A 27,949-nucleotide genomic window follows, 5' to 3' on the forward strand; every position below is an offset into this window, starting at 1 on the left:
CCTCGCGAACCTTCAATATTAAGACCTGTTTACATCGCGATCTGTGCGAGTGCGTGTGGTTAGTGAATTTTTAATTCGAACGATGTGTATGTAAAAATTATGTATTGATTGTGTAAATAAAAAGAGTCTCATGATCTCTATATCTCCAAAGTTTACTCTTTCCAATTCTTGATACGAGTAGAGTACTAATACTAACAGCCGTAGCACACTACCGCACCGCACCAAGGTCACGGTGCGCCGCACCCATAAGTAAGCGCGAGAAAGAGATATCTTAGGCTAAGCGCGCACCACGATTTTAAATCGTGCGACGCGATTTTAAAATCGCGCTGTAAGGCCAAGCGCGCACCACGATTTTAAATCGTGCGACGCGATTTTAAAATCGCGCTGTAATACATATTTTCTTGTCGCATGTGCGCGCACTGGCATATAAACACATAAGTTGCATTTCTGCGACAAAATAATCGCGCGACAAAAAATCGTGGTGCGTTCTTGGCCTAATACATATTTTCTTGTCGCATGTGCGCGCACTGGCATATAAACACATACGTTGCATTTCTGCGACAAAATAATCGCGCGACAAAAAATCGTGGTGCGTTCTTGGCCTTATGGGTGCGGCGCACAAATGTCGCGATGCGGTGCGGTAGTGTGTTATGGCTTTAAAACTAAACAATAGTATTAATCAATAATCAAGTAATCATAGTGTGAACAAGTCTTACGCCTATTTGAGTAATCAAATAAAACGTTCCACATTCGTCTAAAACGTAATGCGATTTAAGAATTCACTTCGTTACTTCGTTGCTACTAGAATCAAATGTCAAATATGTCAATTGTCAGTCAAGTAAGTGTCATATCAAACAACAACGCTTTGCAACGGCAGAGACGCTGGCGAGTTTAATTTCAATTCGGGTGTGGCATAACTTTTGAAATAAAATATTGTTTTATCCGTGAGCGTGAGGTACAGCGTGATCAACATGATTTGGCATAATGTATTTGCAGTTATTTCTTTGCTGCTTATTTCGGTTATCGTAGGTAAGGTAAACTATTAAACATCGTGTTTACATCACTGTCTTGAATAAAAGTTTGGTGAATATTATAATTGTTTCTTTACAGTATTCGGGCTGGAATGCTACGTTTGTGAAAACCAAGAAGATAACAATGAGAAATGCGTGAAATCCATAATGACTTGTCGAGATTATGAAGATGTATGTTTGACTAAGATAAAATGGGGCAGTCCGCCTTATTGGTCTCAAGGGGCGAAGAAGCAATACTACATATCGAAGTCTTGTTCGAGCAAGACCGAATGCGCGGCGACCAGGCAGCGGTACATGCCCACCTGCACCCATATCTGGTATCAGGATTGGGAATGTTCGGATTGTTGTCAAGGGGACCGGTGTAATTACTATATCATAGTAAGTGGCTACATTATAGTTTTAAGTTACAATGTTTTCATTTGTCATGCTGTATGCTTGGATAAAAGCTGTAATACTGCCATACTCAACCTTTTTTATATAAAGGCCACAAAGATGGCTTTGCCTTGTAGTCCCGGGCCGCAAAATGGATTTGCTTGAATGTGACGTTTGGATGGCAAGATTACCTATGTATTACCAGGGTCACCTGGTGGGCCACCTAAAAAGGCCCGCAACCGATAACAAACAATTATTCTATGACAATTATTTACTGTACAATTACTGAGTAACAGCTGTTTACAAAGATATAATAGCCTTTGAAACCAAGCCCAAGCATTCTAATAAGAATCATATTGAATTTGTGATTAATTAGATTTTCTTTGTGTTGCAGAGTGGAAGTGATGCAGTGAAGCCTATGTTTGCAGTACTTCTTGGAGCTATCCTAATAACCAAACAGTTAATATTTAGTTAAATGTTATAAGTTATAATTCATTGGAAACATAATTTCCGTCCATTTACTGTAGTTTTAAGAAAGTCAATTTTTTTTCCAATTAATTTCGTAACAGAGTTTTCGCAAGTAGTTTTTAAATTTGATAGTAAAAAACCTACATTACATTCCAAGAGGTATTTTATGATAAAATTTTAAACACTTATTTTATTTGACAGTTTTTTTATAATGCAATGAATTTCATAAGATTATATTGAAAAATATAGTGCAGATTTAAAGTACTATTTAAAATCGTTGAATGTGAACTTTATATTTAGTATAGGTATAGTATCATACAATTTGTGTTGTAGTTTAGCAAGAGGGTGAAATTAGACGTTTATCATACTCTTATCAGTGTGATGGCCACTATAAAATCAATAAAAGTGCCTAAGAAAAGTATGTTTTGAAATGAGGAAACCACTTATATTTGTAGAAAATGAACCATTATCCTCCTAAGGCCCATTATCCATAAGAACCATTATCCTGACAAATGAAAAATCCAAAATTTGCCACTGAAATTTGAACCCTAAGCGTAAGAGTTAGAGTTTATTTTGCATTGTCTGAAAACTAAACGATACAAAGCAAAATAGCTTGAAATAAATGTTTTTTTTTTTTTAATTTTAAAAGCAACTCTTTTCCAATTGAATATGATTTCAATTTCACCGAACTGAATAAGTACGATAGGTAGGACCTTGAGCTTTTGGAGGTTAAATGTGGTATGTGAGGTCAAATTATGGTTGGTTTTTTTAGCATTAGAAATAAGGTAAACAATCTTGATGTGTCTTTTAATTTAAAAACACATTTTAAAAATAAGTTACGGTAAATATGCAACAATTATGAATCTCATACGATCTTTTATAGTCTTCTGCTTTCATAAGTAATAGTTATTGATTTAAAAAAAGTGTTTTTCAATTAAAAGACGTCAAAATCGCTTACCTTCTTTCAAGTTTTTCTAATGCTAAAAAAAACGAACTATAGCACTTACCAATTATATTGAACATAGACAACTCAAATTTAATGTGTATAGCTGGTCAACCAAATCTTGTCAGTAGAAAAAGGCGCGAGATTCAAATTTTCTATGGGACGATATCCCTTCGCGCCTACATTTTTCAAATTTGCCGCCTTTTTCTACTGTCAAGATCTGGTTGACCAAGTATAGTAATGACTGAATACCAATTTTAAATTTTAGAAATAACAATGTTCAAGAAACTGTGTGCCTTAGCACTTTCCTAGTTATTAAGTTTTTTTTAATGTCCACAAAGTAGTTGGAGAGCAGGTTATTTAAATAGAATCAATACATACATGCATTTGAATTTATATTTAATTTGGCATTATAGCCATATTAACAAGCTACACTATTAAGTGTAAATCTATACATACATAGGATGTTAGTGTTACTAATTATAGTGTGTCAAAGGACTGTTCCATTTCAAACATAGACAGAGAGAATTATACTATCTTTGTCTTACACTAGTACTAGCACCCAAAAGAAAAGGATGAGTATAGTTTTTTTGGTTCCTATTTACTGACAAATTGGTTTGACCATCTATATATATTTTACTTCCGTCCACTTATGAGTTTTATAGATATTATTTTTATTATTAAAAGAATCTCTTTTATTGAGACGTTTATTGATTGATATCTTAGTTTCATGTTAGGTTTAGGGTTTTCATATTTAACTTACTATTTTGTGGTAAATGTGCATCTATTATGAATAACAATGTAAGGACTGAGAAATTAAATCTCAAAAGTTTTTATGTATGTATTTTAAATTGAATTTTTAAACTTTGCAATGTCCAGAAATCTAATTTTATTTCTTAGTTATGAAAGAGAGGAAATTGAAAGTTGATGTGGGTATCTGACCCTGAGGGGACATATTTTTTAAATATATTTTTCTATTTATGTACAATCACGGACTTTAATTGTTGCGCCATTTAGGATTTACTTTAAATTCGCTATTTTATACCATTAGTATTGACATTAACAACTAAATTAGCTTGGATCAACAATTAAAGTATTTTACAGTACATATGGTGCTACTTTCCCGCACTAGTGCATAAAATAGCACTTTTCGTGCGTATGTCGAAACTTTAAAGTGCCATATGAACTGTAAAACGTTGTTCGATACACGTGCGAATAGGTAATTCGCAACTCGTGTCGATTTAAAACACTCCCTTCGGTCGTGTTTTAATTTATCGCCACTCGTTTCGAATTTCCTCTTTTTCGCACTTGTATCGAAAATAACTATGACCAAACTATTATTGATTTGTCATCTTTTCTCTATATTCTTTATATTAAACTTTTTCTGCAATCTCATATACTTATATTCCTGTATTTGTCTGCCTTTAACTTTAAATTTTCATACGCTCAGAGGATTAACTGGAAGAGATCCCTTAAAACGAGTGAGTTCAACATTGTAATATAGTCTGTCAAGCCGGATATGTCAGTAGCAATGTAAAGCAAACTAAAGTATGGCATCCCTAGGAAACGAACAAATAGCAGCAATGTACATCGAACAACGATGAAATGTAAACAAAACAGTTCCACAGATAAGATATAAATGTAAATGACACACGATTTTCGAATAATTCAAACGTAGTTCGTACGTTTTTAAGTTAGATTGTTGTAGTTTTATTAGAGAGTCACTATGAGGGTGGCATTTGTAAAAACCCTCTATAAATAAATAAAGATTAAAAAAAAGTAGTGTTGCTAACCCGCGATTTTTCAAATTTGGCGCCTTTTTCTACTGACAAGATTTGGTTGACCCAGTATATATGTATCATTTTTGTGTTATTTTTACAATAACACATGTTTAAGGTATGTACATGTGTCCATTAATGTAGGTAAGTATAGTATGTAACAGAAACAATACACTTTTTATTACCATTGATGTACTTTGTTTCATTTTATTTGTGTTGGTGTTTTTTTTTTAACCAATCAACATAGGGTCAGGTTGACACGGGTAGAAATAAGACAAAGTTTTTAACACTCAAACAGTGGCGTAACTAGGGGGGGGCGGGGGGCTGGGGGTTGCACGTGCCCCGGGCGCCGTCCAAGGGGGGGCGCCAAAATGGGCAAAAGACTACCTCTCCGCCTTGCCAAAGGCAGCAGGGAAGCTTTTGTCAGTCGTATTTACCACCACTGTGGGTGGTAATCTGGCCCACAGCGCAAAAGAGAAAATCTTTTAGGTACTCTTTTTGCCTCGAACTCGACCTTGAAAGACGACGGTAGCGCCCTACCGCCCATCATCTCGTAGTGCGAATACTCTATACCAGAAACATCTATCAAGCAGAGGGATATTCGGCGGGAGTTGCTATGCTTTTGTTTTATAAGGCCAGCGGGCCGAGTGCTTCAGAGTTGTGTCCCGTGTAGGGTTTGCACGACGGATCCGAAATGTATGGAAATATCCGCGGATCCGGATCCAGATCCGGATAATTTCATACATTTCGGATCCGGATTGCAAACCCTAGTCCCGTGTTAGCGCGTCTTTTCCGTTAGGGGTCTCCTGTCGAAGTTACCATCTTATGGACTGTCCAAGAGACTACCTATGCAAGTGGATCGCTAGCCCTTTGTCCGGCAGGCGCATATGACGGAACCTGCTCCAATAGGTGCTGCTGCATATCTGTGATCTCTATCGACGACATTCATCGATATGCGGACGACAGTACTGGGGATTCCTATACAGGATGGCTAAAAAATAACTACATTCCCGTTGCCAGGGAGGTTTTGGGATTATACTGAACAACTTTTACTACGGGACCAACCCCGAAATCGCGAAAAAAAAGTTTACCCTCCCATAGAAATTGGAGCAGCCAAAATGTATGAAACAGCCAAATTTTTTTTTCGCGACTTAGGGGTTGGTCCCATAGTAAAAGTTACTCAGTATTATCCCAAAACCTCCCTGGCAACGGAAATGCAGTTATTTTTTAGCTACCCTGTATACAGGATGGTCCAAACCTTGTGGTCCAAAAAAATTTTTTAGAATTCTCTCGCCGTGGGTTATCAAGGACGTCAAGGTTTGGACCACTCTGTATAACACATGCCGTGCCAACATCCCTCGTTCTGATACTAGAATGTCGTGAAAAACCTGTGTCAGGTATCGAGACTATCGAGAGCATTCTATCCAGAGTTTCGGTGTGGGATCGGGCCAATTTAGTCCAAATTAATCCCACCAAGACTCAATTTTGCGCGTTTACCGCTAAGAAAACCCCATTTTTCAAGGCACAACCCTTCTCATATCAGGGAGTATTGGGAGCCTCGGTGTTGACATCTCCATCAGTGACGTCCAATAATTTCGTAGCCAACTAGCCACCTGTCCGGTTTAAAAGGAATTTCCTTCACAGCCAGCAGCGGGTGGGAGGAAATTTGTCGAGAAAAGGGAGCTCATTCCACAATAAGTTGAATAAGTTCCCTTTTCTCGAGAGGCTACAGTAGGGAGATCTCCAAAAAAGAAGTGTATAAGTTTTAAAATGGTCGGCAACGCGCATGTAACACCCCTGGAGTGTAGACGTCCATAGGATGCGGTGACCGTTTACCATCAGGTGGGTAAGCTTGTTAGCCACCGATGTACTAAATAAACACATATAGGGCCACCCCACATTTAGCGTCTTTCGAGCGCTATGTAAAATGACGTCGCTGCGCAGTTGCGTCGAGCAGCGGCCATAGAGTTGTAGACGCCGACGCTCGAAAGACGCTAAATGCCACCACCATACTCGTACACTGTATTTGTCTAAATAAAAGTAAACTTGAATAAGTAAAAAAGTAGCCCTTTCGTTAGTTAATTTCGTTTGGGGGGGCGCAAATTTGGTGCCTGCCCCGGGCGCCATATCCTCAAGTTACGCCACTGCACTCAAAAACTTATTCTATTATTGTCTTAGGAAGAAGAGAAGAGAAGGAAGTAATCCACTTTGTCAGTAGAAAAAGGCGCGAAATAAAATTTTCTAGGAATGATATCGCTGCTAGTTTTTTTTAATTTACTTACCGTTTTTTCTACTGATGGAAATGACTTGACAGACTATAAATTTGCCGCCTCTTTCTACTCACGCATATTAGGCGGATTATAACCAATTTAAACTCTCGCGCGAGCCACGAGACGAGCCGCGAGCCGCGCCACGAGACGCGAGTCCACCGTACACTCGCGTTCGGCTTGTCATTCGGTTATAAACCTTATGCCGTGCCGTTAGTGTTTAAATTATATTAGCTCGACGAGCTTGCGAGCCACGAGACGAGCCGCGAGCCCACCGCTTACACTCTCGTCTCGTGGCTCGGCTCGCGGCTCGTCTCGTGGCTCGCGCGAAAGTCTAAATAGACTATTAGAAGATTAATACTACACCGTCCTAACCGCTTCTAAACCGCCGGATGCCATATCCCATTCCTGCCGTGTGAACGACTTTTATCAAACCATAGACAAGACAGACTAGAGACATATGACGTTTCGTTCAGCTGCCAACAAAGTCAAACCGGGGCGCTGAGCTGACGGCAATCGGCACAGAATAATTATTCTGGAAATAGTGGAAATTGGAAACTTACCTCAAAAAATAGTTCTAAAATGAGTAGACGTGGTTGTAATTTATTTAGTTACAAATTTCTAGCATGCATTCTAGTTTTGGTAAGTTATAAAATTCTTAAAGAAAAACGGTATTACAATGTACATTTTCTGGCATTCCGTCGGACTGGCCACGGTTTAATTGTTGATTTTATGGTTTTGATTCGTTAACTAATTGATATATCATCATTGAACATTGTTACGTTTTAGATTTGCCACTGTTTTTACAACCCGACCGATAGCGGCGCCGTACAGATTACGAAAAGTAACTTGGATATGGTATTGGGTGAGTATTGTTTCTTTATTTTTCCGGATATCAAGAAATCATGATACCGTGTCTACTAAAATAACAGTTGCGTAAACAAATCAAATTGACAATTGTCACGTCATAATATCGTTACTGATGAGGTTAGTAGTACCAATTTAGTACATATAAGGTTTAATTGATTTTTAAAAAGGGCCTGTCTAAATACTTATCACAAAGAGTCAGTTCGGAAAGAGAAGAGTCTGGAATGTATGGGGCCCAATACATTCCATGCTCTTCTCTTTCCGCACAAACTCTACAGTGCAAACTCATTGTAACGATTATGCACGATCCATGCACTTTAAAAAAAGTTAAATAAAGGTTAGTATGTTTACTGCAGTAATCTGCTTAACTTACCATACTTGTACGAGGTTGAATAAATCATGAGAATGTGTAAAATTTATTTAAATAAAAATAAATGTTAAGTGTTGTTCATCTTGGTGATCATTGATCCAACCAAATTTGGAAGAATGTTCTGTTCTAAATTTGAAATTTTGATTTCGCATCGGTAGCTGAGTTATATAGGATACAAAATAGTTATTTTCGATACAAGTGCGAAAAAGAGGAAATTCGAAACGAGTGGCGATAAATTAAAACACGACCGAAGGGAGTGTTTTAAATCGACACGAGTTGCGAATTACCTATTCGCACGTGTATCGAACAACGTTTTACAGTACATATGGCACTTTAAAGTTTCGACATACGCACGAAAAGTGCTATTTTACGCACTAGTGCGGAAAAGTAGCCCCATATGTACTGTAAAAATGTTTATAACATTCATCTTTCTATCCACATTTCTTCCTAAGTTTGTTTGTTCGTTTTAGCTTCCAATGAGGTGGTATTTATCAATTTCTACGCTGAATGGTGTAGATTCAGCAACATGCTGATGCCTATATTTGATGATGCCTCAGACGAAGTGACCAAAGCTGGATATGACCCTGGCAAGGTAGTCATGGGGAAGGTGGACTGTGACAAGGAAGGAGCGGTGGCAACCAGGTTCCATATAACAAAGTATCCCACATTGAAGCTTTTCCGTAATGGGTTGCCTGCAAAGAAAGAATACAGAGGTATGTGTATTGACACTTGAATACTTCAACAAATTCTTTGTGAAGTGTTTACAAAGATTTGCCTTTACTACAAATGCACTTATTTGTAAATCATGACAACAAGCCTCAGTATTTGCATCCCACACCATTTTATTTTACAACTGTTCTTGTGATTATTTCCTAAATAGAATTTAGGAAATAATCCTGGACAGTTTTGTATATGTGGCTATTTTCAAATCCACTAAAAGAAGCTGTTGTACTATTAGTATACCAAATGAGTATAGCATGTGTACTTAGGGTTCATCCACATATGACGTCACAACAACAGGGCCGCAGGGGGGTCATGCCAAGTGTGACAGTACATATTAACAACCTATCTTTTTCCTATGAAAAAGTGTGACAATGATGTAATTAATGGACTACCCCTTATTTGTTAAAAGTTCTAGTTGTCTTTGAGGCAGCTAATATAAACAGTAACATATTTATGAGTGTATTTTATTACCTCATTTGTAAGTGTTGTTTAATAACCATATACTTTATTATTTTTATAAATGCATAGATTACTGATAAGGATAACACACTACATTACATAATAAGAGCAGCAATATTATCCTTATAATCTTTATGTGGTTAGTGTTGTCTTGGTTCTGTGTGAGTGGTTAATAATTGCGACCACAGACGGACAAGGCTACCGTTTTGTCATTTTGGCTATGGATTTCAAACAAACAAATCTAAAGGGACAAATGAGGCAAAAAAATCATATCTATGAAAGGTTTATCATCATCATTAGCCTTAAAGTCTATTACAGACTTTTGAAACAGTGTCAGATAGGGCGACAACGTTTTTCGTGACTATGTAAGCCATTATGCGAGCGGCAAACACGACCATAGGCTGGGCTTGCTTGGCAGGTGTAATGTACCTGTGGCGAACAGGTGTTGCTCTGATGGTGTATTTATAATTAACCACATTTTTCTATATATGTTTTAGGTCAGCGATCAGTAGAAGCATTCTCGGACTTTATCAAAAAACAGCTGACCGATCCGGTCATCATGTTCACTTCTCTGAAAGAGCTTCATGACCTAAGCGAAGACAAGAGACATATCATTGGCTACATGGATCGCAGGGACCAGGAGGAATACCAGGTGCTCAGGAGAGTGGCTGCCAGTCTCAAGGATGAGTGCCTTTTCCATGCTGGCTTTGGGGATGCGTCGCAACAAATGCATCCAGCAGGTAAATTTTACAGTCAGTCAATGCCAAGGTGTTCACATTGAATATTGACCTGCCTCCGGTGTGCGAGCGGGACATCGCTACATATGTGCATAGCGCTGTCTCGCTCACACACAGTGCGGATCCGCATCAGTGAGATAACTTAGTACTAAATATCAACGCAAACTGGAACTTTTCTTCGTAATGTTGGGCCCGGTTTGGCATAGGGGAGACCGAGGAGAGGTGAAACATGTTTGACATTAAGATTGATATCATACTTATAAATCTATTTGCTAGAATTCTACAAGATTAGTACTTACTAAGCTATAGCCCATTTATACAACACCAACAAATAAAGCGTAAGTAGGTATAAATTCTTGCGCGAACAAATCATTCCCTTTCGATTCCCCTCAATACTGACGTAACATGAATGAATGAATGACGTAACATGAATGGTACCTACACTATTAAAGAAGTAAGTAACTCAGGCACGAATTATGCGGTTACTTTAATTTTTTCCCATTTTTGCTTGGTCTTTTTCCCTTTATTTTTAGCGTGTTTTGTTTTCATTAAGGAACATAAAGGAATCTTGATTATATTTTTTGCTGATCTAGCTGCTTCAACGACAGCTAAATAATTTTTAATTGGATTAAACCCAAATTAGTTAGTTAGAACCAGGGATGTTACAGAGCTCCGTTTCCGTTAAGTCGGAACTTCCGTTTGGTATTACACATCCGTTTCTGTTCCGGTTCCGTTACTTTTGAAACGGAAGTTATATCGGATGTCAATGCATAGCGCGGCAGCGGGACATGAGCGGTGTACATCAAAAACAAACAGGTTTATACCAGTCATTCGCTCATAGCCCCGCTTGCCACGTGCTGCAGTAATTAGATGTTCTGCTTTATCCGTGTTTTCGAATTTAAAGTACCTATTCGTATGTGTTGTGTTATGTAATGTATACCTACTGGTAGTACTGACTCAGGCTCCGGTTCTGGTTCCGGTTCCGTTTTCGGTTCCGATTCCGTTTCTGGTTCCGATAAACTAAATTTAAAACATCTGGTTCCGCTTTCGGTTCCGATAAAACCACATCCGTTACATCCCTGGTTAGAACCAATTAGTCTGTTTTTTCTTTCCTGTGGAGTCTTTAGCAAGGTTATGGAATTCCAGAATTGAAAATATCACGAAACGTTCAAGGTACATTACTATTTAGACGTAAATTCTGTAGTCATCATATATTTCTTGGCTGGCCATACATCTGTCTGATTATTTGGTACTCAATAGACACGCTATTAAAGAAAATATTTAAAAAAGGCAAAAAAAAAATATTTTTATTTTTATTTTATATAATATAATACAAAATAGAACCGAACAATCTGTTTCTAATCCTCTCAGTAGTAAAACACCTCCCATCTATTATATAATGGCATCCCAATCCCAAACAACAGGCAATTAATTGTACCGTTTATTTATAATTCAATCTTTAGTTATTGATCTTTCGAAACATACCTACAATAATACAAGCCGAGACACTAACACATTATAAAGTACCTAAACAGTAAGTGTTTCAAAACTCTTCGGTCTCCCCTAATACAACACACAGCCTGTTTGCACACATACATGTTTGCCTAAATATTCGTCTGCCATTTCTTTATGCTGCAAATTCACTTTGTGTTTTGTTATCGGTATTTGCCTAAAGATTATTGGTGGTTTTTTTTTACCTTCTTATGAATACCTAATATAGACTACGTAAACCCAAACCAGGAAATGACTTGCCGTTATTAAAAGTACGAGTATGTATCGCAAATGAAAGTTGCGTACTATATACAACATACAACCAAATACGAACCACAAAGTGAATTATCGTCTTTAAATTAACAATAAAAGTAGTACCTATGCCAATAAAATTTTATCGGTTTTTACGCACGTTCTGTTGTTACTGTTTTATTTAAAACAAAGGATTTAATTATTACGTAATTACCTTATCTCTATTATCATACAGTTTTTGCTTTGTCTTTAACAATGAAATGAATGACGAAGACATTGTAAAATGGAGTGTCACATTCTTATACCACTCGTTTGATTGTGACGTAGCCGTTGGCTATAAGGAAGTTTAAAATTTGAAGACTCAATTCATTTATTATTTCATACAATAATAATTTCACGTCTTATAGTATTAGTAGGTATATTACTAATCAAATCATCATATCGGTCTTTGAAGTCCAGTGATTGTAATCAACTACATATATATCCATGAGCCACTCGCAGATCAAAATTTGCGTGGTCAAAAACAAATTTTATTTGTCAAAATTAAAATTGAAAACACAATGGAACTTTTTCTATTCTCTTAAAAAAAATATTTCTATTTCAGGCCAGCCTATTGTTGTGTTTAGAACGGACCGAAAAATGTCCGAAGAGCCAGATGAAACCTACAAGGGCTCGCTCACCAACTTCGACGAGCTCTACAAATGGGTACAAGAGAAGTGTATCCCTCTAGTGCGGGAGATCACCTTCGAGAACGCAGAGGAATTGACGGAGGAGGGGCTGCCTTTCCTCATCTTGTTCCACCATCCTACTGACACGGAGAGTGTGAAGAAATATAAGGAGATTATTAAGAGAGATTTGGAGTCTGAAAAACGTGAGTAAACTCTTATCATTACAGTGTTTTATAGAGAGAGAAATGCAGAAACACTTTAGAAAACATAGAACCAGCAAAATGTGTGAAACAGCCAATTTTTTTGTCGTGATTACGGGGTTGGTGCTATAGTAAACATTGCTCGGTATGATTTAGATTTATTATCGCCTCGAAAAATATGGCAAGGTTGAATAAAGTAACCTTTATATAACACTGTCGTTCGCATGTACGGGCATTCCTCGAGAATCTTGCTTAAGTACCACTTTTCCCTTGTGAAATTTTTTTAGCCAAGTCTTGATATATCATCAGATCCAATATCGCTTAATCAGCATTTTCAGAAGTATAAGAAGAATAACGTTACGTAAGCGACATTCTCGTGGAATGTCCCTGGAAGTGACCAAAATCATGGCCCATTTAAAAGTGAATAAAATAAGCAACAACGGTTGCACTCCGGGAGTGCCGATAGAAGTGAAAACTCACCTCACTATGTTACCGACGCCCGGTAACACGATCCATACGTTTAGCGGAGGTATTCTATTTATTTATTATATATTATTATCATTCTCAAATAAGATCACTTTTTCATTGACATGTTTATTTACATACTGCCATGACAACGTCAAATTATTTGAACATAGGTAAAGAGTCTTGAAAAGGAGTCCACAACATAAATGTCAAATAACATTGAGTTTTTCTTTATTGATTTAAATGCCATCTAAATTATGAGTGGCCACCTCACGGGGCTTACGGTCACGTGATCGCCTTACGCCCCTTACGGTCACGTGATCGCCTTACGCTGTCTCGAGTTTATCATTTTTTCCCCACCTCAAAAAGTGCCCAGCGCCGCTAAAGAAGGTTTTCACTTCAACAATTTCCAGAAAATGTTAACTTCCTAACGGCGGACGGCGTGCGGTTCGAGCACCCGCTGCACCACCTCGGCAAGTCCGTGTCCGACCTGCCGCTCATCGCCATCGACTCGTTCCGGCACATGTACCTGTTCCCCAGCTACAGCGACATGGAGAAGCCGGGGAAGCTGTACATGTTCTTGCAAGACTTGTACTCGGGCAAACTACATAGGTACGTGGTCATTAGGTATTATTGATCGAGTCAGCGCGTAGCGCGAGCAAAGCGTCTCTATTGCCGGAACCACACTTCGCTATGCGTTATTTGTTATGCGACTACGCTGTATTCGCTCAAATATTTGTTATGTGAGCGAACAACAAACACGGCATCCACACTTCGTGCCGGTGTGCCAAACTTGGTGCCGGTGTGTCAAACATATGTGGTGCGTTTTGACTTTGAACAGCGTAAGCGAGTGAATGAGTGAACGAAGTGTGGGCAGTCGAGACGCATATTCGGATTATTCGTGTCCTTTGAAGTGTGTCAAAAAACCGACAGGTGGACGGATAGGCGTATTTGCTATTCGCGCTTATGCGTTATGCGGGCAAATATAGCAAATATAGACGAATGAACCCTCCACACTTCGTCGTATGCGGCCGAATAACGCGCATAACAAATAACGCATAGCGAAGTGTGGTTCCGGCATATCAGTTTGCTATGTCTGTGCGGCGGCTGTTCTGTACAGGTCGATTTTCTCAACCGATTCTCATCAAAAGGTAGCTTAATATTAAGAGGAATTATGTTCACTGCAGGGTTAACGATTTCTCGAAGCTTCTTGTTCAGTCGCAATCAGATATATCGGAGCGGCCAAGGCGCTCACAAATATCTGGACACGCCTCTATTGTCAAGGCGTTAGTTTAGATAGATATTTTTGACCACTTTGGCCGCTCCGATATATTTGATGGCGACTGTACTCAATGGTTAACCAGAAAGATCAGTCTTTCCATTTCATAGTTTATCACATAATTCCTCTAAAATAATAAATATGATGACGATTTCACTGTGAAATATTGTGAAAATCTGTGCACGAGGTTCTACCAATTTTATTGCGTATCTAAGAATGTGCTGTATTATACATATGTATAAGTTACCATATTATTACGAGTATTTCGACGTAATTATTCGTATTAGGTTATCATGCACTAACTACTCTATGAGTAGTAAATTACTATGTTGACATATGTATTTTATAACCTGCAGCAATTTTACGGTTGAGCTAGTTAGTACAACAATGTCAACCGTGGAATCCGCGTGTCAATACCGAATTCAGCGTGACTAAAATACTGCGAATTTATACCTTAAAATTATTTTATGTTAGGTTTAAATTCCAATGTACTTTATATTCTTTGACCCCGACTATTAATAGGTTCGCTACTGGAGATAAAATTTACTTTTAATCACAAACATTTTATCTCGCAATAGATCTTATTTTCTAAAAAATTGTACCTAACTGTTTAATATTATAACTATAACAGTAGAATAAGGCGGCAAATTTAAAAAATGTTGGCGCGAAATGTCCTTTTTCTACCGTCAAAGTGGGTTTGCGAAAATATACTTACGTAGTCTAGTTAGTTCGAAATGAATCAGAAACTTAAATCTTGGGTACGATATTTACGATTGAGTGGGGGACAAACCAAATAAAAAGACTTATAAATAACACCATATCCTTAAATTTCAGGGAATTCCACTACGGCCCGGACCCGAACCAAATAGCAGACAGCAACGACGTCAAAGTGACCACGCCCCCAGAATCCACGTTCAAGAAGCTAGCGCCCTCCAAGAACAGATACACTCTGCTGCGGGACGAGTTATAAGGTTACTGTGACTAGCCCTTATCGTTTAGTTTAAGTTCGGAGCCATCCAACTGCACCTTTCCGTTTAAATTCATCCTTTCTGCATTTTCCTTCGGTATTTATTCTAATTAAAAGTCTTTCTTTGAACAAATGTATTCATTGCATTAGATAATGCGAGAATCACCTATAAATTAAAGTTGTCTGCTTAAAACGTAAACTGGCTGAACAGGTTTTGTATTGAGTCCCAAAATTAACATGCATTTATTTAATTGTTTATAAGTACCCATATTTATTAAAGATTAGAATTTTTTTAACCTCAAAAGTAATAGTAGTTGACTTTTTCTTCCGAAATGCTAGGGTTCCTATGATATCTAATATTGCGGTGCATTAATATGTAAACGACACTATAATTCAGTGCATAAGTTACTCAGATTTAGTTTTGGAGGACAAAAGTTACCACTGCTTTTGAGATTATACAATTTCTAATCTGATGAAAAGAAAAACGAGTATAGAATGGACTCGAGTATAGAATGGACTTAAATTGAGAATTAAAATAGTACAGTTGATGTTGGGATAAGTACTACTGAATCTTAATGCTGTGAAAGCAACAGTACCTACTAAATAAATTATTCTATTTTTATTGTACTATATTTAAAGACAATTTTGATTTATTGTAATTTATACGACCATGTCTTGTCAGCCCGTACGAGTATTGTCTCATAAAAATAAATGAAGTAAATATATTACGATGTACGGGTTTACGTTTTACGCGTATGAAGTTCTAAGCTCATCAGTTTTATAACTGTAACATAAACTTACATTGTAGTTTTGCTGCAATACTATAGTTCGTTTTATTTAGCATTAGAAAAAAGGTAAACATTCTTGACGTGTCTTTTTATTGAAAAACACTTTTGGAAAATAAGTCACGGCAAATATGTAACAATTATGAATCATATACGATTATTACCATTCTTTTGATTTCATAGGTAATAGTTACTGATTTATTAAAAGCATTTTTCAATTAAAAGACACGTCAAGATCGCGTAGTCTTTTTCTAATGCAAAAAAAACGAATTATAGCCGATTTATATTGTATAGGTTCAAGAACCGAATTGAATTTCTATTTATAGTTTCATAAGTAATTTTTAATCGAGCTTCAGATTTTTTTCGAGAATCGTATCCACTTTTATGTTTTCCATATGCTATGTTTTGGATTGAGAATATTATGCATTGTATTGTAACGTATGTTACACTAGATTTTGGTTTACGCCGTACAAATCAATGTAATTTACATTAATGTAAACAAATTTGTCGCAAGTGATACCTGTTATCTTTGATTTGTATATCTTGTATAATTACTTGTATTATGTATTGATAAGAAATCTTGTGATCTAACTACCACTATTGTTGCAATTTATGTATCTCCTGTTTATTATTTATAATTGTTACGCAAGTGTATAAAGTTGAAATGGAACATGAAAGCAATTGATTAATAAGAGTTGACATCCGAATGCAAGACGATTTCTTCGGGGAAGTATGTGAGTAAAACCCCTAAATCTTTCAAGAAATTGCAGGCAATAATCGATAAACGTATTGAATATTTCCTGTAATTTCTTAGTTAGCAGTGAATTACAGAGTAGGTACAATGAATTCAGTCGATCGACCAAATACTGCAATGTAACGAAAATCGCATGCAAATTCTTGAACGGTCTAATGGGGCTTAAGAGAGACGAATGCATTATGTCTGTGAAAAACGCTATCGCCCTACCAGTACTATCTTGAACACAATTAACTGTCTAGGGACTATTCATAAATTACGTCATTTCAAATTAGGGGGGGGGGGGACGTAATTTATGGACAGCCCCCTATTAGTAAACCTTGCAATGTCAAGGTCCATCATTCTACCAATGCTCAGTTAAGTGGGTTACCGCGAGTACGGAAGGCATATAATGGTCACATTAGCCACCACATTGGTGTTCCTAATAAGATAATTAGATTTAGGTATCTTATTAGAATAATTAACCAATTTAAACCTTTGCGACACGCCTATTTTGTACAACGCGTCATCGTATACCATATCGGAATGCACGATGGTTGATATAGACGGTCAACCAAATCTTGTCAGTAGAAAAAGGCGGCAAATTTGAAAAATGTAGGCGCGAAGGGATATCGTCCCATAGAAAATTTGAATTTCGCGCCTTTTTCTACTGACAAGATTTGGTTGACCGTCTATATTAATTAAACTGTAATCGTGCCCGTCTGTGTCCGCCATTGGAAGTCAAAGGGTCAAGAAGTCCTTAAGGAAACCAAATGTTTCATCTTTCTCAGTGAATGCGACCATAATAGCCTTTGCCTTCCTTCCTTTGTATATGACATTTATTTCGTTTAATATTTATAGCCTTTAGTGTAACCGGCATGTTGAAAACTACTATGGTGATAATTTCTATATCATGTTGTATTAACATTCTTATTCCAGAGATAAACTGTTACACAGACTGTCAATAGATTGTGGAACGCTACAAAAGTTTGTATAGAGATAGAGTTAGACCAAGTTAAGTTGGTAGCGATTTCGATAGCACAGACTACAAGTGTTATTTGAAACGTAAAACTGAAGTTAGGACGGTGAAATAACACTTGCACTGTTTGTGCTATCAAAATCGCTGCTAACTTGGCTTAGGCCCACTTGCACCATTCCACTAACCCGAGATTAACCGGATAAACATGGAGTTACCATGATTACCAGTACAATTTGACACTGGGTTAACGGTTTAACCGCTTAACCCAAGGTTAGTGGGATGGTGCAAGTGGGCGTTAGTCTGACTCTAACCACTCTTAACCAAAGTTATTTTTGTTAGAAGAGGTAGAAAAAATTGTGCCCCTGAATATACGAAGCCATATATTTTGTGGTAAGTAACTGAATTTGACACACTGAATAAGACAATCCAAACAACCACACACGGGTCCGTACAGTGATATCTATTTCAACTGTCAAATTCGAGGCACTGATGGATTACACTTCATAATCTTCTAATATTAATAACTCTTTTTTGTTGATAGTATCTGTTCACTACTTCACGCTTTGTTTCTTCACTTGGATCATTACGCAATTCGCTTATGAGAGTGCAAGATTCCTCGGGGTAAAGGGAAGAGTTGTCACTATTATGTGAAATGTTTGTACAAATTGTATGTCTTGTGTCGCGTGTTATGGTGTAATAAAATTTTTAAACTTAAAGGCGTATTATTTAGTTATCGTTTTGAACATATCTTACAAGCTCAAAAACCTTGGCAGCGGATACTAATGAAAAGTAAGCAAGAAGGAACGTCGTTGACGTACAGTAGATTGTTAACCAAGGAATGAAAGATATCCCATCCCTGACGAGATATTTTGGCGCCTGTTCGAGCGCGGTGGCGAGTGAGGGCGGCAATAGTTCGAGTTACAAATGAACGCTTTTAACCGAGGTTAAACACTACTTTTCATTTTCGAATAAAAAAGTAAGATACATGTGCATTTCACAACACATGGCAACATAAAAACTTGTATTTCTTGAGGTACTTGAGTAAAATAATCTCGCACGCAGGAAGGGAATCGCACGTCTGTTTTGTCTAGTAACTCCTGACGCGCTATGAAGCATATAGCAGAGGGAATATATTTCCTACCTGATTTTGAACTTTATATCAAAGTGATTGCATGGGGTGAAGGAAGTGGTTCAGAGCCCATAAAAGTGCACACTAGCGCCACTGCTAAATAATCGTGATTATTTCAATTTAACGAAAGATATTTAAAAAAAGGGGGCCGCTACGGACTGTATCTTGTATTAAAGTACCTTTTAAATACATCAAACTAGTTTCTATGTTGCTGGATTCGTCAATCTATAAACTCAAAACAAAAACGGCCGTTTTAACTTTGGACGCATGGATTGACGAATCCAGCACCATGGAAACTAGTTTGATATTCAAAAGGTACTTTAATAAAAGATACAGTCCGTAGCGCCCCCCTTTTTTAAATATATTTCGTTAAAGGATATTGACTTACATGCATAATATACTATTACTGTAGGCGGTCTAGTACTATTACTAGACCGCCAATCTCCTTTACATGCGCGTAACCAAGACGCTGCTTATTTTCGTAGTCGACATTTGCGTCAAGTAGCGGATTTATCAGTACCGCTACTTGACACTAGATGTCAAGAATGTCGCAACATTGGCGGCCAATAATATCAACTGACTCGCGGCTACAGCCCAATGTCAACCCTTAGGCCTTCCGACAATGAACACGATGACGCGACACGAACGATAGGCGAGGCGTTGAAAGGGTTAAGTAAGAGTTAAGTAGGTACCTAACCTAAGTATATATTATGCAAACAACGTTAAAAAAATACAACACTTTCCTAGACATATCTTGTTAGAATTGGGTGAACACCCAAGAGATGAGAGCGCCATTAGCCCATTACCTATTATTGAAAGAGTTACTTTAGATTAGAGATTACTTTAGTTAATATAGGTACTTAGTACCTAGGTACATTTTAGGTATAATGAATGGTTTCTTCGTAGGTAGGTTACTTTACTACCAATTGGATACTGTTTACCAAAGAGTATAATAATATAATTATATACTAGGTATAGTAACTTCTTACTTCCCTTAATGCTTAATGGTAGGTATACTTAGGACAATATCAAGTTTACAAAGTCGAATTACCTACTCTAATTAATTAATTAAGTATAGTTTATCCATCTCCGCTCTTGATTTTTGAAATACGCACAGGTTATAAAAGTTTCGGACAACTACAAAAACTGACCTTTTCGAAAAAAAACGGCAAGTGCTTAATGAGCGACGGCGTCAAATGTGTCATTAACCGTCGTCATATCTGTCCGGGCTTGTTTTGTAAAACAAACGGCCACGTTTTTACATATGTAGGGCAATTTCGGCTGTCACTGCAAAGCGTTCCAAACGATTGAAGGCACCGCGGCCCGGCAGGGCGCTCGATCCGCAGAATTTTACCTTCCAAGTTTTTATGACTGCATTGATCTTGACTTACTATATTTAGATTGAGTATTTGTGGAGATTCATGTTTATAGTTTTGTATTGTGCCTATAAATGACATTCTGTTGTCTGCTTATCGAACCATTTAACTTTGGCATTATTCCGCTTTCAGATGTTTGCTTTTGGCCAAGATCCTTGGAAAGTGTTTTTAGAGCGATACAAACTAAGTACTAACAGCTTAAGACCGCTTCTCCATACAAATATAGTCCTCTCTACATATTGACATGGAAAATATTTATACGCAATTTGATGTAGGTATATTAACCATGGCTATGCCCCTTCGCATGACTTTTTTGATTTTTTTTTAAGTATTGTAAGAGTAAGGAGGGAAAACAAAACCATACAAAATTTTAAAAGCTCGCCTTATAGTTACCTATCTATAATGTTAATATCCAGAGAGGAAAATGTTGTATGGAAAGGCGCGGTTTCGCGCGACGTCCACTTTCATCCTAACTTGTCCTAACTGACCATTCGGTACCTAGGTAGATAGGTATATGAAAACTAACTAGGTAGGTACATATTCTTCTTAAGTTAACGAGGTGTTCATGTATCTAAAGCAAAAACTTTAAAACAAGTCAAGTTTATATATTGTGTAAAAAAATAAGGAATTATGCATGGTTACCTATTGTAGTTTACAAAAATAAGGAATATAATAATATATGTATAATACGTACCTACGGAATTACCTGCGCTATTTAGGTACTTTTCAGTATTCTATGCCTAAAATAGTTATTTGTTTTACAAGGTTGTTGTTTAAACCCTCGTGCTAATACCTATATTGATATCCGAGCAAGCGAAAGATTCCAAAATTGAACAACGAGCGTAGCGAGTTTTTTAAGTCGTTTAAAAATGTTGGTTTCAAAGCTCAGCTGAGGACAAAAAAAAATCAAAGTGGAGTAATTATTTATCCTTTTTTTCTCCATTTATAATTTAAGTACCATAATTAGTGCCATATAAAAATACTATTATCTATTTCTATTAGATATAAGTTATTAGTGTTATTACACTTATTACCCACACCAATGCACCCAACCTTTGACAAACCGAAATCAAGACACTTCAAAAAAAGTTACACTTTTTCACAAAAATGACAAGGGATTCGTGCGAACCTGCGGCTCATTGTGCGACAGGTACTCGCGTGATCTTGTTACATTTCAGATGGTCACTTTAGATCCAACCGTATCTTCTTAAACTGTAAGATTCAATTAGTAACTTTATTACAAAATATTAAGGTTCAGATTGATAACGCAGGCTTCGTTGATATAGGAGGTTGGAAAAATATTCGATTAGAACATTTCGACAAAGCCAACGCCCGCTGTACACTCCTTTACGGCTCCTTGCGAAACCGAGCGAAGTTCCGATCAGATAACATCGGATCCGCCTCGATACAATACCGATATTAAATTTATTCACGATTAAACTCGAATTTTGGGTTTTTGTGCTCTTTGTGATGGATTTGAGATCATATTTCCTTAATGCAACAAGTTTAGTTGAATGTCTCCACTTTTCACATTGCAACAAAAGGTAGAGTTCGTTTTTTACTCAGATTCCTTTAGAGGTAATACCGTACTCTACTTATACTACCTACTGTCATATAGGTCTTACCTAGATGTACCTAATTCGTAACATATTATAGAGTCGGAATGTCTACTTAAATATTTAAATCGTAGAGGTAGGTAGGTATGTAGCATCAACATTTGAATGCTCTACATCGTTACTACACTACGACTGGACACAATTGTATGAAAGAGGTACTACTACGAGTACCTAATACGTACACATGCTACCGAGAACCAATTCAATCCTAATTAACCTGTCGTTTCCCATGATATGACGTCACCCATAAGCGTTCTGGCTCAAATATGAGCCACTGGGAGCTGACAGAAATTGATTTGTAGCCTAAAACATTTGCCTAAGTTTTTTTTAATAAGCCATAAATTGTAGGTACGTGTACCTACTTAAATGTTGATGACCAATAGGTACAGAGAAAATCAATACAATGTTTCCCAGTGGGTGTAGATAGGTACATATGTATATGTATTTACATACTTATTAACTATCTGAAGTTTATATTATAATATTTACTTAAGCTACGGGCATGACTCTGACATTTTTTTTAAATGCTATCAAAAATTTCAAGTCGTTGAGTGACTTAATTTCTACGGGCAAGGTCTTAAACAATTGAATTTAAATATTACATTGAATAATTTTACGGTTTAGACTCACTTGTTTTAAACACTTAAGGGTCAAACAGATTACTGTGTTATCGTCTTTCCAATGTACAGTTAGCGCTAACACACTAGTTTTCTCTCCTGTGGGCAATAGTTAACAGCTTGTGGGCATGTAAGTAATGATTTTATCATAGTTCTCTAAATAAAAGGAGGACCTTTTCACGTGGATAAGGGTTAAATAAGAAAATTAACCTTTATAGCCCTTAACTCTTGTGTATGTCTACAGGAAAGACGATAACACAGTAATCTGTTTGACCCTTAAACACTTTAGCAGATAACGCTACGCTGGTAGATTGCTGTTGTAGCAACCGGAGCCAGTACATATTATCGTGAGCAAACATTTAATTCAGTCTGTTGCTGTTAAAATTGGATTTGCTGCTAATTAAAACATCTCGTAGTGTAAACAGCCGATGGACTTCCTAATGACTGGCTAATCCGTATTTATAAAATGAAGAAGAGCCCTTTCAAATTATAAGTAGGTATTACCTTTGTTTTAGTTATTACCGTTTTGTAGAGTAAGAAGATAACGTAGTGTGCATTTTTTTTCTAAAATATTACTTCCTAATTTCAAATTTCACTATCACTCTCGATGAAGTCGATACCTAACATACCTAATTGGCCGAGCCATTGGCGTGGGTGCCAGCGCGGCTGGCGGCGCACAATGGCAACCTGACACCACTACGTCGGTACTTTGTGCAACTCTTCGTACAGATCCATTCATGCCGCCAAAAGACAGGAAGTGAAGGACTACGTGCAATAGCACTAATTGCCCGCCCACGACATTGGAAACCTGTAATTAGTGTAAAATATCCGAGGATCGACGAAAATGACCCGCAGCTTCTTGAATGCGTCTAGAATCAATATCAATTCAATGCGAGCCTGCATTGAAAATGAATAATAGTGAAATTCGAACTTAGGTAAGAAAACTTTGAAGACGAGATTTTTTAGCTTAATTATTTACTAACGACGCGATTTGGGAAATGATTTAGAGATTCACTAGATATGAAATAGTAAAGATATGTGACGTTCCACGAAAAAAGGTACCATTGCCCCGACTGAATATTGAAGCGGCGTTAATAATAGCGTAAGCGCCAGCCGCCATAAGGTACCTTTTGCCGTGGAACGTCACATATCTTTACTATTTCATATCTAGTGAATCTCTAATTCATTTCCCGAATCGCGCCGTGAGGATGGTGTAGGTTCAAATGTTTGCAGGTGAGATGAGCACTATGTTTCTGAGGCTGGGATGTTTTATGTTTATATACCTACCTACACATGTATCGCTCTATTTGTCTGGTAACAGTAAACTTAGCTACAGATGTGGTACCTATAGAGCTTGCAGTTAAACTAGAATGATTTGTGTTAAGATTTTATCTTGATAAATATAATAATATCGTATTTATTGACAACTTAAAAAGTTTTAATAAGTAGTAGTAACTACAATCAGCACTCAAATCACCGTAAAACATCGAAGTAAATCGAAAGAAGTCGGCGATTCGTTTCATCACATATATCGCAACATGCCGTCCTTGTAAATGATTGAAGATGTCGCAAGTGTCCAAGGGCCGGCGTTTTTTGGGTTCGCACGCTTACAAAAACGCAGTAGTAGCCCTCAAGATTTATGGCGCTAGGAGAGCGATCATCGCGCATTAGTAGGGATCTTTGTCCACTACATGTGGGCTTTGTGGAGGCTCGGACACCGACTAGGGCACAGTAGCGAAATGCGGCATTGTCTAGTCCCTACACCGGCAGCTATTGTTCTATCCTGTCGTAAACATGTCGACAGGTTACTGAGGCATTCGTGACAACGATTACTGGCCATTCTACAGTACAGTAGCGCTTTCGTGGAAATGTATTTTACGGGCTGTAATAAAAGGGTGAGACTGCCGCGAGGTGATTTAAGATGTTATGGTTTAAAGATCGAAACGGTTGATGATGATGTAGTGTTGTGGTTGTGAGCCCTCTCAGTGGTTACGAATACATATTTTATTATTTAGATATTGACGTATGGATATTATGAGCAATAAAATTATATGCCATTAATCCGAAATAAATAGGCATGCATATACTAGTAGGTACCCACCTATACACCATACCTCTATAGTCTATTCTATTACACATGCAATTACAAAATATATATAACTTAATTCCAATATTTCCAATTTCATTTATTCAGAATATATTTTTTTTAAAGATTCCAATAAAGTTGACTAGAAGAAAATGCTTGTGACATTCAGTCCGTCTTTTCCTAATTATGATGTCAAGTTTGAAATAAGGAATTTCAGTATTTTTTTAAAATTGCAATTAGTACTTATTCTCTCGAAAGACAATGTTTTTTTTTAACACTAAGAAAATTCTTTACAAGCATTCCATTCCATATCATTCCTTTTACCTATCCATTCACGTTTAGTTATACATTTCGTGCTCGACAGACTTTTCATTCTTTTCAAATCAAACCTTTATATTTTTAAACCTATAAACTTTGGCAATGGAGCCTATTAATTAAATAGAACAAATCTATTGTACAAACCGCAGCATTAGTTAAACAATAAAAGGAAATAACCCCAGTCGGCAGGCAAACTTAATAAGTTCGGCGGAACACAGGAAAAGTAGTTCTCTCTAAGAGAGCGGCGTTTAGTAAAACAAAAGCATCTCGAACGATTTAACAAACTGCCATATTTTAACAACGTGTAATTAAAGGTTTGGCCTCGGATATGCATAAATCATACTGCTGTGCCGCGAACTGCTGACCGAAATAGAGAAAAAATTTAAAACATTAAGCGCTGCGTGAGAAGAAGAATAATATTATTATGTAGGTAGATGGCTATCAGAACAAGCTTGACCAGATCCACTGAGAATTAAATAAGTAAATAAAATAAAAGCTTTCGTAACACTTATAACAGCCGGAGCGGAGAGTTATGGATCGGGGAATCATTTTATTCAATATGTAATGTACGGATTATACACTCGAAAAGGATAGAAGTTAAACAAAAAATATAGGTAAATACAGTTAGGCCTATTCAGATATAAATAATTAAATATATCAGTGCTACTTATCAAGTAATTGCTATCTGAATAGACAACAAACAACCTCTACCTACCTAGCTGCAATGTATGTAGTATGTAGGTACTTACTACTTACAAATCAAAGATATATGTAAGTAGCCAATGTATAAATGAAATAAGTTGTATGTAATTCGTTTTCATTATCGGTACATAAATCGATGAATGTAAGTTTTGAGGCATGGCTTTTACATAGAAAACCCAATCACGACAATAAAATTCAGTTACAACGAAATACCCAATCACGATATTCATAATGAGCAGGTACATAAATCAATATAATCAAGTGACGTCACTTATGTGAATAGTTAATTCTTCTTATAAGAAGTGAGTAGGGGCATAAGTCACGGTGGGGTGTGGTGTGGTGGGGTGTGGGGTGTCGGAGGTTGCGCGCGCGCTGGCGGGCGCGGGGTGCGCGCGCGGCGCTACCCTCGGGCGGGGACCGGGGCGAGGCGACAACCGCTCGTTACCTCCATCCGAAGCCAGTTATTAAAAACGTCTCGACGCGAACGGTGCGCCGCCCTGTAATTATCCAGTTGAAGGCTCGTCGCGCTACGTTGTCACCACCGTCACCGGAAATGCAATACGTGGATCCGCCCGCGCAACAGGTCCGCCCTAACTCTATTGCCTCCCTAGTTTACGCGTATAGTCTTTGGCAACCTATTATTTTTGACGTTTAAGGCTGGATCAGTAATTTAATAGAGTTATTTGCGAAACATTTAAATTTATCTGATCTGAACGCTTTTGTGAATTATGACTTAGTTGCGAATTTCGGAATAGATGATTGTACCTTGATTACTGTTGATTTACAAATTAGTATTCATAGGTTTTTAATTAGTAATTCAAGCGTAAGCAAACATATATTAGGGCAATATGTACATAGTGAATTAACATATTTTTCGTGTTTGTTGCAGATGATGAGTATGATGCCCAGTTACGGATACGGGTGTGGACGCGGCGATGCGATTTCACCGGCTTCTGACCTCTCGTCATGCAGCAGTGCTTCGTCAGGCGCGTGGTGCGGCTGGCGGGAGCTGCCGGCGTATCCTCAGTACCCGTACTGGCCGCCCGCCGCCGCCGAGGAGGCGCGCGACCTCCAGCGCCGCTGCGCCAAGTGCCGCTGCCCCAACTGCTTGACAGAAGCCGCCGGCCTCGGACCCAACTACGGCAAAGACGGTGCTAAGCGTGAACACGTCTGCCATGTGCCTGGCTGCGGAAAAGTCTATGGAAAAACCTCGCATCTGAAAGCCCATCTCCGCTGGCACACGGGCGAGCGGCCATTCGTATGCAACTGGCTGTTCTGCGGCAAACGATTCACGCGCTCTGATGAGCTGCAGCGGCACCTGCGCACGCACACCGGGGAAAAGAGATTCGCGTGCCAACTCTGCACGAAGCGATTCATGCGCTCAGATCATCTCGCTAAGCACGTTAAAACCCACGCGAATATGACGAGGAAAACTAAGAAAGCTAACTCTGATGACAATGAAGAATCTGCTAAGGTTACTAATGAGAAAACTGAGCAGAGATCTGTAGAGCAAGCGCCAGCTGTGTCAATAGGCAGCGTGAATTACGGAACTGTGCCGGCTGTGAGTGTTGCGTCGAAGCAGATGTCCGTGCCTCCGTCTCTAAACTACGGAGCAGTTGCACCGAATGTGTCTAGTGCCAGTTACAACAGTGGAATGGTGTTTGGGAGCGGCGCGAGCGCAGGCTGGATGCCGGACATGCGGCAAGAGACACTATATGCGCGACCGTTGACCACTGTTGCAGCCACTCGCCCCGTCTACCAGTACCCAGCCCTGCCCCACACAACCCGGCAGTATCCAACGCACTTCCCTGCCTACCAGTGTGCTACAAAGGATAATTACACCATGTTTCAGGGACACTATAATCTCCAGCCGCCTGTAGCGCTTGGACAATAAGTGAAGAATCGTTTTAATTTAAGATATGAATATATTGTGGATCTAAAAGTTATGGTGGAGTTTTGGTACCTAATTGCATGTAATCCACTTAATGTGATGGGAAGGCTAGTTGCATGTCAAAAATTAATGTCATGGTCATAATCGTATGATTTGTCGGAAAGATGTTGGTTGAAATATTTTCTGAGTTACCAGAAAGTTTATTGTGATCTAATGTATTTTATTGTACATATTTAGTTAGTTTCTTATTTGACGTGCCTTGTTGGTAAAGTGTTATGTTAAGTAGTGCACTAAAAACGATTTCTAAATAAATATTAAAATATTGTAATAATATTGTCTTGTTTGGCATTTTGAATCCCCATCTAATATATCCCAATCCT

The 27,949-nt window shown here is 37.9% G+C and overlaps 2 protein-coding genes across 4 annotated transcripts; both read left to right on the forward strand.

Annotated features, from left to right (window-relative positions):
* The first annotated feature begins 889 nt into the window (after positions 1 to 889).
* LOC134648950 (endoplasmic reticulum resident protein 44) lies at positions 890 to 15,351 on the forward strand. 2 transcript variants are annotated; one of them, XM_063503610.1, is made up of 8 exons: positions 890 to 1,029; positions 1,111 to 1,409; positions 7,649 to 7,724; positions 8,567 to 8,809; positions 9,776 to 10,018; positions 12,363 to 12,629; positions 13,505 to 13,703; positions 15,205 to 15,351. In XM_063503610.1, the coding sequence occupies exons 1-8, from the start codon at positions 972 to 974 to the stop codon at positions 15,338 to 15,340; spliced, it is 1,521 nt and encodes a 506-aa protein (XP_063359680.1). In that variant the 5' UTR covers positions 890 to 971; the 3' UTR covers positions 15,341 to 15,351. The 2 variants fall into 2 exon arrangements, with proteins under 2 accessions (XP_063359680.1, XP_063359679.1); XM_063503609.1 differs by lacking the exons at positions 890 to 1,029; positions 1,111 to 1,409 and adding an exon at positions 7,333 to 7,501.
* LOC134648955 (transcription factor Sp5-like) lies at positions 15,217 to 27,902 on the forward strand. 2 transcript variants are annotated; one of them, XM_063503624.1, is made up of 2 exons: positions 15,217 to 15,341; positions 26,568 to 27,902. In XM_063503624.1, exon 2 carries the CDS (start codon positions 26,568 to 26,570, stop codon positions 27,570 to 27,572), a length of 1,005 nt encoding a protein of 334 aa, XP_063359694.1. In that variant the 5' UTR covers positions 15,217 to 15,341; the 3' UTR covers positions 27,573 to 27,902. The 2 variants fall into 2 exon arrangements, with proteins under 2 accessions (XP_063359694.1, XP_063359693.1); XM_063503623.1 differs by lacking the exon at positions 15,217 to 15,341 and adding an exon at positions 25,997 to 26,261.
* Positions 27,903 to 27,949: the final 47 nt, after the last annotated feature.

Source organism: Cydia amplana, chromosome 6 (genome assembly GCF_948474715.1).
Source record: "Cydia amplana chromosome 6, ilCydAmpl1.1, whole genome shotgun sequence".
NCBI lineage: Eukaryota > Metazoa > Arthropoda > Insecta > Lepidoptera > Tortricidae > Cydia > Cydia amplana.

What these genes read in the sequence shown, in the direction of transcription:
- LOC134648950 (XM_063503610.1), top strand. Translation starts at nt 972, where the DNA reads ATGATTTGGCATAATGTATTTGCAGTTATTTCTTTGCTGCTTATTTCG. An exon ending in GGTGTAATTACTATATCATA is followed by an intron (nt 1,410 to 7,648) that starts GTAAGTGGCTAC and finishes GTTACGTTTTAG; the next exon opens with ATTTGCCACTGTTTTTACAA. An exon ending in TGCAAAGAAAGAATACAGAG is followed by an intron (nt 8,810 to 9,775) that starts GTATGTGTATTG and finishes TATATGTTTTAG; the next exon opens with GTCAGCGATCAGTAGAAGCA.
- LOC134648955 (XM_063503623.1), top strand. Translation starts at nt 26,232, where the DNA reads ATGCAATACGTGGATCCGCCCGCGCAACAG. An exon ending in TGGATCCGCCCGCGCAACAG is followed by an intron (nt 26,262 to 26,567) that starts GTCCGCCCTAAC and finishes TGTTTGTTGCAG; the next exon opens with ATGATGAGTATGATGCCCAG.